Source organism: Trichomonas vaginalis, chromosome IV, assembly GCF_026262505.1.
Source record: "Trichomonas vaginalis G3 chromosome IV, whole genome shotgun sequence".
NCBI classification, from domain to species: Eukaryota; Parabasalia; order Trichomonadida; family Trichomonadidae; genus Trichomonas; species Trichomonas vaginalis.
This window is the reverse complement of record NC_067206.1, coordinates 27,492,568-27,508,035: the sequence shown is the minus strand read 5'-3', so window position 1 is coordinate 27,508,035 and position 15,468 is coordinate 27,492,568. Positions and strand designations below refer to the sequence as shown.

The 15,468-nt window shown below is 33.6% G+C and overlaps 3 protein-coding genes and 1 pseudogene across 4 annotated transcripts in view, besides 2 other annotated features; 3 read left to right on the top strand and 1 right to left on the bottom strand.

Annotated features, from left to right (window-relative positions):
- Positions 1 to 73: 73 nt before the first annotated feature.
- Positions 74 to 3,352, top strand: TVAGG3_0178940 (armadillo (ARM) repeat-containing protein family; the record flags this gene model as incomplete). Its single annotated transcript, XM_001312081.2, has 1 exon — positions 235 to 3,345. One exon carries the CDS (start codon positions 235 to 237, stop codon positions 3,343 to 3,345), a length of 3,111 nt encoding a protein of 1,036 aa, XP_001312082.2.
- Positions 3,353 to 3,622: 270 nt separating this feature from the next.
- Positions 3,623 to 3,651: a mobile genetic element.
- Positions 3,623 to 3,651: a terminal%2Cinverted (terminal inverted repeat of tvBac_53III transposon ID:TVAGG3_0178930).
- A 287-nt stretch (positions 3,652 to 3,938) lies between these two features.
- TVAGG3_0178920 lies at positions 3,939 to 6,754 on the bottom strand (annotated as a pseudogene). The gene has a single exon. A coding segment is annotated over exon 1 (2,816 nt).
- A 1,396-nt stretch (positions 6,755 to 8,150) lies between these two features.
- TVAGG3_0178910 (helicase protein) lies at positions 8,151 to 11,886 on the top strand (the record flags this gene model as incomplete). Its single annotated transcript, XM_051225552.1, has 1 exon — positions 8,337 to 8,924. A coding segment is annotated over one exon (588 nt), but the record flags the coding sequence as incomplete, so codon positions are not given.
- Positions 11,887 to 14,813: 2,927 nt separating this feature from the next.
- Positions 14,814 to 15,468, top strand: part of TVAGG3_0178900 (helicase protein) — a gene marked incomplete at both ends in the record, with an annotated part of 759 nt that continues 104 nt past the window's right edge. The window contains one exon of the mRNA XM_051225551.1: positions 14,970 to 15,468. This exon is cut by the window's right edge and continues 104 nt beyond it. Coding sequence (XP_051110537.1) covers positions 14,970 to 15,468 — 499 coding nt within the window.

The window sequence follows — 15,468 nt, the reverse complement described above, 5'->3', positions numbered from 1 at the left end:
CGATCTTTCAGGAATATCCTTACTTTGCATTGATATTCTCAAGAATGAGCAAAATCATATTCAAGCCGAGATAATTCATCATTTCAGATCTTAGGAGTATCATCACAATCATTCAACGTCAATTTCGAAGTCAAAGATTTCACAAAACTCGAAATTACTGTTAATACAATTTCAAATTCAGAAAATGTCACATTAGATATCCTTAAATACCGTAATATTCCAGCATTTTACAACATGAGACTTCCTTTACAGATTCTTCGTCCTAATCTCGATGACGGATCATTAATTGTTCAAACGAAAATCAAAACATTGGGATACATTGCGAAAGAAAACCAAGAAGAATACGTCAAAATATTATTTGACAGTCTTAACGAGAATAACGATGATAGACAAGCATCATGTTGTGCATCTCTTTCATTATGTATCAATAAACTCGAGTCAAATTTGGAATTAAGTCAATTATTTGCACAACTTGTTTTAACGAAACAAACATCATGGTTTAAATCATTAAATGTATTGAATCTTCTTTCTGAAACGAATGCAAACACTGTAGAGAAACTTGTAGGAATAAATGGAATTAAGAAAGTCATAGGAATATTATATGATTTAAGTTTCAACCAGAATGACAAAGTTTATCAACTTTCTCCAAATGTTTTGAGCAAATTTATTAGACCTAAAGATTATTCATTTGTTTTAATGAAAATTGCAAATAACATTGATTATTTCGATCTCGATTCTTTCCGCCGCTCAATTAATTTATTGACAATCATTGTTAGAGATCATCAACAAGACATTGATTTGAAGTTTTTCGACTTTTTAATTGTTTCTATTGTTGAAGGTTTAGATTATTTCAAAGAAGATCTTAATTTAATATCAAACATCTTTATGTTCTTAAGTTACTTTGATTTGTCTTTCTTAAGTAGTTCTCAGTCAAGTTCATTAGCTCTTTTCGCTTTGGATATTGCTGCCGCAGAATTACATTTGATTAATGGTCAAAAACCTGATTTCGGAAATTCTTCAACTGTTTCTGAATTAATTAATATTCTTGATAGCGATCTTCAATCAAAGAACTTCGATATCATCTCTGGACAAGATACAGACCATGAATCTTATTTAAGCAGTTTGTTTTCTGTTGTTAAACTCTTTAATTCACTTCCAAATGATTGTTGCTATCTTCCTAGCCAACTTAATCTTGCAAATGCATTAATTAAGATCTTTCCTCATGAATCAGCTCGTCTTTACGAGAAATTATGGAAATCAATGACAGAAAACGAACAATCAACAATCTTGTCAACAATTTCCCCCTGTCTTGCAACAATGAAAGATTTTGGAGCCATTGCAATTTGGGCTTATCTTTTGTTGACAAAATTACCAGATTCTGCTTCACGTTTTATTCAAGCACGTGATGTAATTCATAAGCTTTCATACTACGCACTTCAACATTTGGAAGTTGTTCCTGATGGTGTTTTGTTTGTTTTCGTAAGATACGAAGCAACTGTTGTCGCAGAAATTTCGACAATTACTCCTTTAATTTGGCAAATTCCTGAAAACAGAAGGAATAGAATGCTAAACAAACTGTTGAAAGACCATCCTGATGCTTATAGGAGATTAATGGGTGATCAGCCACCTCCTTATATTGCTGAGGAAATCAAATCTGTTTCGGATAATCCTGTTTTGAATGTTGAATACAATGTTAACATGAGTAATGATTTTACAAGTGATTTGACATCACCTCACATCATTACACAATTACGGAGTAATTTATATGAGTTCCAAAAAGATGTTTTACAATCACTTGCATTAACATATTGTCGTTTTAGTAATAATGTTGGATTACGTGCACTTTTGAATTACGCAACTAAATCCAAAGTTAATTTAGACTTTAATCCACATTATATTCCACATTCTCTTCTTCCTATGGTTATACAATATATCCGTATCATTAAAGATCCATTTGGACCATCATTTGTTTCGGAATGTTTGAAACTATCACATTCCAAAGAAGTTTGTATTACATCTGCAACAGTTATTCCACAAACATTCATTAATTGTGTTTCTGGAGATAGAATCACTAAGAAAGGAATCACAAAAGTTTTATATGCGATTTCTAAAGTTGCTCTTCCAAAAGAAAGTGTTTTTGAATTTGTTATTAAGTGTTTGGATCCAAACACACCTCCTAAACGATATCTAACATCTTTGACACTTGCAACAGTTGCTTGTTCATTAATACCAAAAATAGAAGGAAGCTGGATTGATCAAATCATTTCCAAACTGAAAACAAATGAAAATGAAATTAATTTGTCAGTTTTAACTCGTTTCGTTTATTCCGCTGTTTCAAAAGTTCCAACAAACAGTTCGTTGAACGAATTCCTTCGAACAAAAATTTGTGAAAACGTCGGTAAGAACACACTCGAAAGCTGTATCTCGTCATTGAGTCTTTTATGTATCGAAACAAACCAAAAGTCATTGGAAAAAATTTATGACAACACACAGAATTATTTGACAGGAATTACTCCTTCACTTTTCTCTACCGGTGTCAAATTTTTGAACATGATCTTAACGAAATCGAAAGATTCTAGTCTTGATAGTTTGATGAAGAACAACAAGCTGAATCAAGTCATGCAAAGAGTCAGTGAATTTGACAAGATTCCATTCATCCACGAAAATGTTGTTTTGTTTTATTCTAATATCATGACAAGACAAACATTGTCAAGTTACCAGAAACTCCTTATTAAATCATTCGATCAAATCATCCCAGTTCCTTCTTCACCTTCATTCCCAGCGATGTCCGTTTTGATTCCGAAATTGATTGCTGGCGGTGACCAGGAAATACAAAAGAAATGTTTGACATTTTCAGAAAAATTGATGACGAAACCTGCATCTCTTTTCTTGATGCGATGCCAGATCCAAATCATCAGAGAGATTGCAACTAAAATGTCAACATACGAAACATTTATTTTAGACAGGTCTACAGAATTTCTTTACAAAGCACACAAAATCGATGGACCTTCTATGGCAGATATTTTGTATGAATATATTTCATTTATTACTGAATCATTAGGTTTCAGTGATGGTGTCCAGTTTGTAGTTTTGCAGTTCCACAAGTATATTCCTCGCTTTATCTCATTGTTTGTTGCTCTTGCAAGGTTGTACAGCCGCGTTGACGAAGAAAAGAAGAAACACATTTTATCACTTCTTCCGAATGTTCTTTTCGTCAATGCGCATAAAGTAGCTATTGAGTGCATTGGAAATAAACATAAGATGGCAGAAGCCCTTAAGTTGGCATGTTATGAAGAGGATTGTGCAGAAAGTAACGAAATCATTGGAAGAATTCGTAAAATGTAAAATAAAGCATTTTTATTTATTTTTTTATTTATTTTTTTTTATTGTTATTCAATCTAAATAATTTCTCATTGTGTTTTCATATGTAATATCAAGTATGTTATTTCCATCATTATTATAAATATCAATGGAAACAAGATATTTAAAAACTTCAAGATAATCTTTATCTGATGCAACAATGAGTGAGGGATATCAGAAAAATTACCTTTTTCTATAGTTCTACACAGAAAGAAATGTATAATATGTCTTTAGATGTCTTCTTCATAAAATTTTCAAAGTGTTAAGGGTGCACTTACCACTTTCTGACATACGCTTTAAAACACAATATATCTTTATTTTTACAGCAGAAATGTATAACGTCCATATTATGCACTTATTATGATTTATAGTTACTTTTTCCCGACCGAAAATATTAACTCTTGACAACATAAAATTGGGATCAAAAGCTAGAGATTCAAAAAAATTGAGTGAATGTCTGAAAGCGGTAAGTGCAGCCTTAAAGTTTATAATATAAGTTTTTTAAAGAATGTTAGCAACGGGCGTGAAGCATCATTGAAAATATTAATCGATGAAACAATTATTGTATTCTTCTTAGTTCAATAAAATTTCAAATAATCTCTTACTTCACTTTTTGCAAAGTCGAGTGCAGTTCTTCCACCATTATCCTTTGCTTCTTTATCAGCTCCATTAGAGATAAGATATTGAACAACTTCAAGATGACCATTAGCTGATGCAGAAATGAGTGGAGTCCATCCATCATTATCCTTTGCTTCTTGTTAGCTCCAACAGAGATAAGATATTGAACAACTTCAAGTTCACCATTATATGATGCAGAAATGAGTGGAGTACATCCATCATTATCCTTTGCTTCTTTATCAGCTCCATTAGAGATAAGATATTGAACAACTTCAAGATGACCATTATCTAATGCCCAAATGAGTGGAGTATTTCCATCATTATCCTTTGCTTCTTTATCAGCTCCAACAGAGATAAGAATTTAACAACTTCAAGATGACCATTAGCTGATGCAGAAATGAGTGGAGTCCATCCATCATTATCCTTTGCTTCTTTATCAGCTCCATTAGAGATAAGATATTTAACAACTTCAAGATGACCATTATCTAATGCCCAAATGAGTAGATTCCATCCATCATTATCCTTTGCTTCTTTATCAGCTCCATTAGAGATAAGATATTGAACAACTCCAAGTTCACCATTATCTAATGCCCAAATGAGTAGATTCCATCCATCATTATCCATTGCTTCTTTATCAGCTCCAACAGAGATAAGATATTGAACAACTTCAAGTTCACCATTATCTAATGCCCAAATGAGTGGAGTATATCCATCATTATCCTTTGCTTCTTTATCAGCTCCAACAGAGATAAGATATTGAACAACTTCAAGTTCACCATTTCTTGATGCAGAAATGAGCGGAGTATATCCATCATTATTCTTTGCTTCTTTATCAGCTCCAACAGAGATAAGATATTGAACAACTTCAAGATGACCCTTTTGTGATGCTTAATGAGTGGAGTAATCCATTATTATTCTTTGCTTCTTTGTTAGCTCCAATAGAGATTAAATATTGAACAACTTCAAGATGACCCTTTTGTGATGCTTTAATGAGTGGAGTATATCCATCATTATTCTTTGCTTCTTTATCAGCTCCAACAGAGATAAGATATTGAACAACTTCAAGATGACCCTTTTGTGATGCTTTAATGAGTGGAGTAGATCCATTATTATTCTTTGCTTCTTTGTTAGCTCCAATAGAGATTAAATATTGAACAACTTCAAGATGAAATTAGCTGATGCTTTAATGAGTGGAGTAGATCCATTATTTTTTGCTTCTTTATCAGCTCCAACAGAGATAAGATATTTAACAACTTCAAGACGACCATTACTTGATGCATAATCGAGTGGAGTACATCCATCATTATCCTTTGCTTCTTTATTAGCACCAATAGCGATTAAATATTTAACAACTTCAAGATGATCACTACCTGATGCATAAGTGAGTGGAGTATCTCCATTTTTGTCTTTTGCTTCTTTGTTAGCATCAATAGTGATTAAATATTTAACAACTTCAAGATGACCCTTTTGTGATGCTTTAATGAGTGGAGTAGATCCATTATTATTCTTTGCTTCTTTGTTAGCTCCAACAGAGATAAGATATTTAACAACTTCAAGACGACCATTACTTGATGCATAATCGAGTGGAGTACATCCATCATTATCCTTTGCTTCTTTATCAGCACCAACAGAGATAAGATATTTAACAACTTCAAGATGATCACTACCTGATGCATAAATGAGCGGAGTCCTTCCCCAATTATCCTTTGCTTCTTTATCAGCTCCATTAGAGATAAGATATTGAACAACTTCAAGATGACCATTAGCTGATGCAGAAATGAGTGGAGTGCATCCAATTTTATTCTTTGCTTCTTTATCAGCTCCATTAGAGATAAGATATTGAACAACTTCAAGATGACCATTATCTGATGCAGAAATGAGTGGAGTATATTCATATTTATCCTTTGCTTCTTTGTTAGCTCCAACAGAGATAAGATATTGAACAACTTCAAGATGACCATTTCTTGATGCAAATGAGTGGAGAGATCCAGCATTATCTTTGCTTCTTTATCAGCTCCATTAGAGATAAGATATTTAACAACTTCAAGATGACCTTCTTTTGATGCCAAATGAGTGGAGTAGATCCAGCATTATCTTTGCTTCTTTATCAGCTCCATTAGAGATAAGATATTTAACAACTTCAAGATGACCATTAGATGCAGAAATGAGTGGAGTAGATCCATTATTATTCTTTGCTTCTTTATCAGCTCCAACAGAGATAAGATATTTAACAACTTCAAGACGACCATTACTTGATGCATAATGAGTGGAGTACATCCATTATCCTTTGCTTCTTTATTAGCACAATAGCGATTAAATATTGAACAACTTCAAGATGACCATTTCTTGATGCATAAATGAGTGAAGTATCTCCTTCAATATCCTTTGCTTCTATACAGCTCCAACAGAGATAAGATATTTAACAATTTCAATATGGCCATAAACGATGCATAATTGAGTGAGTCAAGCCACGTGAACTCTTTGTACCTTTATCACAGCCGCATTCAATGAGAGATTTGACAAGTTTGAGATTTCCTTTATTACTTGCTACATGAAGTACATTCCTTTCATCAAACTCATCACCATCATCTCGAAAATGTACAGTAGTTGTCTTCTTCCAAAGTCCTTCTTCACATGCTTTTGAAATCATTTTTCGATTTCCTTGAGATGAAAGCTCATCAAGGAAATTGTAGATACTTTCGAAATCATCTGATTCCTTTAGCTCTTTAATTTTTGATAAAATTGTTTCATCGGCTTGATTGGTGTTACTTTCCATTTCATTGAGTTTTTCTTTTAATTTGTTGCTTTCTTCATTGATTTGATTGAGTTGAGATTGAAGTGATTGTATTTCGTTGTCACTTTTTTGTTTTTGGAATTTCGTTTAGCTCTGTTTGAAGTTTTTGGATTTTCTCTGTAGAATCGTATATTTCTTTTCCTTTGGAATCTAAAAAGTCAACAATACTATTAAGTATTCTGAGTTTCATGTACTTTTTGATTGATTTCAGTGTTGAAATAACATCTTCAAAGTTTTGAATATAAATATTAGCATTTCGAGTACAAGCATATAATTTATTTGCATTGATAGTAGGATGTGACTGCTCAAGAAGAGCAATGAAGCCATTTGCTGTAAAATTTGAAATTTTCATGATCTTTTTGATGTCTTCTATTTCAAATACATCAAAGAAATTACCTTCGTCAATATATTCACTGATATGAGAAGCAATATGTTCATAATCTTGAATATGAGCTTGACTCATCAAATGAGAAAATGAAACTTTACAAATTAAAAATCCAACAAAAAAAATAAATTAAATTCAATTTAAAAAAAAAGTAATTGCTACTAAGCTTTTCTATTTATTAGATCAAGTGTTTTAACTTAAATGCCATAAATTTCAATTCTCTACATTAATATAAACACTTTTAAAGAGACTCAGAAAAATTGAGATGAAAATGAGATTTATCGTTTTCGCCTCAGTTTCAAGATAAAAATCCAACATAAAATTAAAATTAATATTTATTATTAAAAGAAGTTAATAAAATAAATTTATATTGAACGTCGGATTTAACTTCAAAATTTAAGATTTTGAAATTTAATTCTAGCTTCAAAACAGAAATTTAAGCATAACTAGAAGCAACTACATATTGCATGTTCTGCTTATTCGGGCTCACATGTTTGATAATTTACCCTCACTCTCAGTTTAGGTACTATTATCATTAGAAATGTAAACTATTCAAAAATTGATAGTTTCCTCTTTTGATTTTCACAGTTTATGTAGAAATGTCAAATAAATTTATATTCATGTGATATGTAATCATACTAAAGCTTCATGGTGGAAGATTTCTTATGGTCAAACTTTGTCTTCATAAAAATTTTACATTTTATTCAGAATATTGATGAATATATGAAACACTCAGGTATAAATATAGATGGTTATATGAAATTTATATGTCAGATTGTGAACATAGTTAAATTTCCCATCTCATTTTCATTTTGATATTTTTTTTCATATATTAAATAGACATCAATATAACTCAGAGTATGAATTTCATCATGTATCTTGTTTTAATAGTCTACTTTTAACTGTGAATCAAAATGTGAATCTTTCAATACTATTCAAAAATTGAATATCAAAATGGAAATTATCGTTATTGTCTTAGTGAATCAATTGACACAAATCATTTCGAATAATGTTTTCAAAAAGAAATATAAACAAGATCGATATTTATGATATGTTGCTCGATGTATAGGCCTTCGTTTGGCTAGAACATAATTTCTGGCCAAAAGCTCCACACCACGCGAAATATTTATTTATTTGTATTTCATTTTTGTAACAAATGTTTTTATCCCTTTTAAGAAAATGGTGGGAAACCGTATGTGGTGGTGCCGCCAGCGAATTGACCATCCATTACGTCAGTTGATGACATTTCCAAAAGACGACCAACTTATCTACAAGATCCAGTTTTTAGGATTAGAACTCGATGATTTACGATCAGCCGATTTAGGTGAATTAAAATCTATGTTCCGTAATGAACAAATGGCAATCAACGCACAAGACATTGCACGCAAATTCCCTATTGTCGAAATCGACACTCGTTATCAACCGATTTCCGATCAAATCATCAACATCATCATCGAAGCATCATTTCCATTCAAATGGGATCCACATGTTACTCACGACACATTGAGTTTCTGGATCTTCATTGAAGACGGTAACGGAGAAAAGATGTATCTTGCTCAAGAAGTCCAAATTGATCGACATCTTGCTAATGATGGCTTCAAATTCGAATACCTTGTTCCAGTTTGTGAAAGTCATAAGTATTTAGTTACTATGACATCTAGCCGCTTTTTAGGTGTTGGTGATTCACAATCTATTTACATCAAAAACTCAGACCGTGCTACATTCGATAGTTTCGAATCTAATCCACCTAATTTACGACCACTCCCAGTTACATCTATTGAAAACATTGAACATCGAAAACTGTTTGGTTTTGAGTTCTTTAACCCAGTCCAGTCACAAGTTTTCTTCCAGACATATCGCACTGATGAAAGTCTCCTGATTTGCGCTCCTACAGCTGCAGGCAAGACATCAATTGCCGAACTTGCGATTTGTCGCCTTTTCTCAACACATCCCGAACAAAAAGCAGTTTACCTGGCTCCTCTTAAAGCTATTGTCACAGAACGTGTTCAAGACTGGCGCATGAAATTCGGCGATAAATTGATTGAATTGACAGGTGAATTCACCCCAGATTCTAATGCTATTGCTAAAGCAAGTCTTATTGTTGCCACACCAGAGAAATGGGATGCCGTTTCTCGTGGATTTGTTGTTCGTCGTTTTGTCCAAACAGTTGGTTTAGTTGTTATTGATGAAGCACATTTACTTGGTACAGACCGTGGCCACATCATTGAAGCAGTTGTTGACCGAATGAAATCGATGCCAACTAAAGTCCGATTCATTGGTTTGAGCACATGTTTATCTAATCCACTTGATGTTGCAGAGTTCTTAGGTGTTTCTCGTCGTGGTACATACAACTTCCCTCCACAAATGCGCGCTGTTCCATTGAAGACATTCATCCGTGGATTCCCTGGTCGTCATTTCTGTCCTCGAATGGCATCTATGAACAAACCACTTTCAGATGCTATCCGTGAGTACTCTAATGACAAACCAACACTTGTTTCGTTCCATCACGTCGTCAGACTCGTTTGACAGCATTCGACCTTATTTCATACGCAACGAACAGAGGCGAACCATTCTATTACACTACACCAGAGACCGCATTGGCCAGCCAGAAAGTTCAAGACCAAACATTGTCACATTGTCTTAGTTTAGGTATTGGTTTGCATCACGCAGGTTTAGTTTCCAGTGACTGCGAGATTGTTGAAGAATTGTTTGCATCAGGTAAGATGAAGTTGTTAGTTGCTACAGCCACATTGGCATGGGGTGTCAATCTTCCTGCACATTTTGTTGTCATCAAAGGCACTGAGTTCCACGACGCTAAGACATGCCAATACGTTCCATACTCTAGCACTGAAATGCAGCAGATGATGGGTCGTGCTGGTCGTCCTCAGTTCGACACAGAAGGCATTGTCATGATTCTTTGCGAGGAAGGTCGTAAAGATTTCTTGAAGCGATTCATCAACTCTCCTCTTCCAGTCGAATCTAACTTATTCGAACACGCTAGTGAACACGCCAATGCGCTGAGATTGCATCAGGTCGTATCAAATCTAAGAAGTCACTTATGTCATGGCTTAAACGTTCATTCTTTGCAATCCGTCTTGATAAGAATCCCGGTTATTACGAGAACATCACATTGGAAGAAGTTTCATCGAACATCATCAAAGCGTTGACAGACAAACACTGCATCAGTGTCAACTTGGAAGGACACATCAATCCAACACCAGAAGGACGCATTGCATCCATCTTCTATGTCTCTCCCGACGACGTTAAGTTGTTTATTGATCGCATGAATGAGTCATCCAATGTTGTTTCTCTTCTTCGTCTTATCTGCATGGCACAGGAATTCAAACAAGTCCCAGTTCGTCACTCAGAAGACGAAGTTGTCATGGACATGACTCCACGCTTCAAGACCGAAGATCCCATTGATTCTCCTCACACCAAAGCATTCTTCATGTGCCAGTACTACTTTTCTCGTCGTGAGATGCCTATTCCCGATTTCATCACCGATTTGGCATCGGTTCTTGACCAAGCTCTTCGAATTGTCGGATGTTTCTCGGAGATCGCCGCCATCCGAGGCGAACTTAACGCCGTCATCAATGCAAGCATTCTCACCCAGATGCTTGTCCAAGGCTGCTGGCACGACCAGAACTCTATCCAAGCATTAGTTGATGTTCAGTTATTCAAACAACTTCAGCAACAAAACATCAACTTGCTTCCTCAAATCTTGTTCAAAGACACACCTCTTTCAGGCACCGAATTCATCAAAGATCGAGTTGTTCTTTTCAAGAACAAGTCACATTTGATTTCCACCAACGGCATGGCAGTCCGTATCACATTGGAACACATCTCAGGAACACTTGGTTCACAAGTCATTTCTCCACACTTCACGCGTAAGGTATCCAAAGTCTTTTCATTCTTGTTGGCGATCCATCCACAGGTAAGTTGTTTGGTCACCGCCGTGTTCAACTTAAGAAGGAAACACATGTTGTCACCATCCAATGCCAAGAAAGAATTCCAGGAAGTGCATGGATTTACATGCTTTCCGATTGTTACCTTGGCATTGACCAGATGTATCCAATCATTTCATCAGAGATGAACAACTTGAAATCAGCAAGTGGAAAACTTGTTGAATCACATCTTGAATTCGATTCTCATCTTGTCCAAATCGACCGCAACCGTAATCGAAAGAAACGAGATATATTCCTTAAGAAACCAGATTCCAATCCAGAACAACAACCACAACAAAATGAAACATCCAAACCAAAACAACAAGAACAACAAAAAGGACAAAGACAAAGATCAAGATAAAACCGGAAACAAAAACAAACAGAATCAAAAGAAACAACAAAATCAAAACCAAAAGAATAAGAAACAGAAACAGAAAACGAATTTGCAGAGTATGTTGGTGATGAACATAAAACAGAAGAAAAACCAAAACATCCAGAATCTCAAAAACAAAATTCTAAGTTCGCCGAGTACAAACTACCGAGATCTTCGAAGAACAAAGTAACAATAATAACAACAATAAGAATAACAAGAACAAGAAACTTCAACAGTCAGTTCACGAAATCAGAATCGAGCGTCCTAAACGAGATGAACCTCATCTTGATATTCCCGAAGGTGTTCGTAACGAAAACTTTGAAGCACATCGAAACGAAGAAGTTCGTCGTCAACCAAGAACTCGTTCCCGTGGTGGTGGTCGAGGTAACATCGACATTAGATAAATTTGTATTATATATATCTATATATATTTATGTTATATTACAAATAAAAGATATCTTTTTATTTATTTATCTCCATTACAACTTAAATTATTATAATCTACAGTCTTCATAAAGATTTTAGATAATTTTTTACATTGTCTGTTGCAAGATCTAATGCCGTTTTTCCATCTTATTCTTTGCTTCTTTATCAGCTCCATTAGAGATAAGATATTGAACAACTTCAAGATGACCATTCTTCTGATGCACAAATGAGTGGAGTAGATCCATTATTATTCTTTGCTTCTTTATCAGCTCCATTAGAGATAAGATATTTAACAACTCAAGATGACCATATCTGATGCAAATGAGTGGAGTCCATCCATCATTATCCTTTGCTTCTTTTATCTCCATTAGAGATAAGATATTGAACAACTTCAAGATGACCGGTACTGATGCAAAATGAGTGGAGTATATCCATATTTATCCTTTGCTTCTTTATCAGCTCCATTAGAGATAAATATTGAACAACTTCAAGATGACCATATCTTGATGCCCAAATGAGTGGAGTCATCCATTATTATTCTTTGCTTCTTTATCAGCTCCATTAGAGATAAGATATTGAACAACTTCAAGATGACCATTATCTGATGCAGAAATGAGTGGAGTATATTCATATTTATCCTTTGCTTCTTTTTAGCTCCAACAGAGATAAGATATTGAACAACTTCAAGATGACCATTTCTGATGCAATGAGTGGAGTAGATCCAGCATTATCCTTTGCTTCTTTATCAGCTCCATTAGAGATAAGATATTTAACAACTTCAAGATGACCATTCTTGATGCAAAAGAGTGGAGTAGATCCATTATTATCTTTGCTTCTTTATCAGCTCCATAGAGATAAGATATTTAACAACTTCAAGATGACCATTATCTGATGCAAAATCAGTGGAGTATCCATATTTATCCTTTGCTTCTTTGTTAGCTCCAACAGAGATAAGATATTTAACAACTTCAAGGACCATTACTGATGCAAGTGGAGTAATCCATCATTATCTTTGCTTCTTTATAGCACCAAAGAGATAAATATTGAACAACTTCAGATACCATTTCTTGATGCCTAAAGAGTGAAGTATCCTTCATATCTTGCTTCTATATCAGCTCAACCAGAGATAGATATAACAATTTCAATATGGCCAATAAACGATGCATAAATTGAGTGGAGTCAAGCCACGTGAACTCTTGTACCTTTATCACAGCCGCATTCAATGAGAGATTTGACAAGTTTGAGATTTCCTTTATTACTTGCTACATGAAGTACATTCCTTTCATCAAACTCATCACCATCATCTCGAAAATGTACAGTAGTTGTCTTCTTCCAAAGTCCTTCTTCACATGCTTTTGAAATCATTTTTCGATTTCCTTGAGATGAAAGCTCATCAAGGAAATTGTAGATACTTTCGAAATCATCTGATTCCTTTAGCTCTTTAATTTTTGATAAAATTGTTTCATCGGCTTGATTGGTGTTACTTTCCATTTCATTGAGTTTTTCTTTTAATTTGTTGCTTTCTTCATTGATTTGATTGAGTTGAGATTGAAGTGATTGTATTTCGTTGTCACTTTTTTGTTTTGGAATTTCGTTTAGCTCTGTTTGAAGTTTTTGGATTTTCTCTGTAGAATCGTATATTTCTTTTCCTTTGGAATCTAAAAAGTCAACAATACTATTAAGTATTCTGAGTTTCATGTACTTTTTGATTGATTTCAGTGTTGAAATAACATCTTCAAAGTTTTGAATATAAATATTAGCATTTCGAGTACAAGCATATAATTTATTTGCATTGATAGTAGGATGTGACTGCTCAAGAAGAGCAATGAAGCCATTTGCTGTAAAATTTGAAATTTTCATGATCTTTTTGATGTCTTCTATTTCAAATACATCAAAGAAATTACCTTCGTCAATATATTCACTGATATGAGAAGCAATATGTTCATAATCTTGAATATGAGCTTGACTCATCCAAATGAGAAAATGAAACTTTACAAATTAAAAATCCAACAAAAAAAATAAATTAAATTCAATTTAAAAAAAAAGTAATTGCTACTAAGCTTTTCTATTTATTAGATCAAGTGTTTTAACTTAAATGCCATAAATTTCAATTCTCTACATTAATATAAACACTTTTAAAGAGACTCAGAAAAATTGAGATGAAAATGAGATTTATCGTTTTCGCCTCAGTTTCAAGATAAAAATCCAACATAAAATTAAAATTAATATTTATTATTAAAAGAAGTTAATAAAATAAATTTATATTGAACGTCGGATTTAACTTCAAAATTTAAGATTTTGAAATTTAATTCTAGCTTCAAAACAGAAATTTAAGCATAACTAGAAGCAACTACATATTGCATGTTCTGCTTATTCGGGCTCACATGTTTGATAATTTACCCTCACTCTCAGTTTAGGTACTATTATCATTAGAAATGTAAACTATTCAAAAATTGATAGTTTCCTCTTTTGATTTTCACAGTTTATGTAGAAATGTCAAATAAATTTATATTCATGTGATATGTAATCATACTAAAGCTTCATGGTGGAAGATTTCTTATGGTCAAACTTTGTCTTCATAAAAATTTTACATTTTATTCAGAATATTGATGAATATATGAAACACTCAGGTATAAATATAGATGGTTATATGAAATTTATATCAGATTGTGAACATAGTTAAATTTCCCATCTCATTTTCATTTTGATATTTTTTTTCATATATTAAATAGACATCAATATAACTCAGAGTATGAATTTCATCATGTATCTTGTTTTAATAGTCTACTTTTAACTGTGAATCAAAATGTGAATCTTTCAATACTATTCAAAAATTGAATATCAAAATGGAAATTATCGTTATTGTCTTAGTGAATCAATTGACACAAATCATTTCGAATAATGTTTTCAAAAAAATATAAACAAGATCGATATTTATGATATGTTGCTCGATGTATAGGCCTTCGTTTGGCTAGAACATAATTTCTGGCCAAAAGCTCCACACCACGCGAAATATTTATTTATTTGTATTTCATTTTTGTAACAAATGTTTTTATCCCTTTTAAGAAAATGGTGGGAAACCGTATGTGGTGGTGCCGCCAGCGAATTGACCATCCATTACGTCAGTTGATGACATTTCCAAAAGACGACCAACTTATCTACAAGATCCAGTTTTTAGGATTAGAACTCGATGATTTACGATCAGCCGATTTAGGTGAATTAAAATCTATGTTCCGTAATGAACAAATGGCAATCAACGCACAAGACATTGCACGCAAATTCCCTATTGTCGAAATCGACACTCGTTATCAACCGATTTCCGATCAAATCATCAACATCATCATCGAAGCATCATTTCCATTCAAATGGGATCCACATGTTACTCACGACACATTGAGTTTCTGGATCTTCATTGAAGACGGTAACGGAGAAAAGATGTATCTTGCTCAAGAAGTCCAAATTGATCGACATCTTGCTAATGATGGCTTCAAATTCGAATACCTTGTTCCAGTTTGTGAAAGTCATAAGTATTTAGTTACTATGACATCTAGCCGCTTTTTAGGTGTTG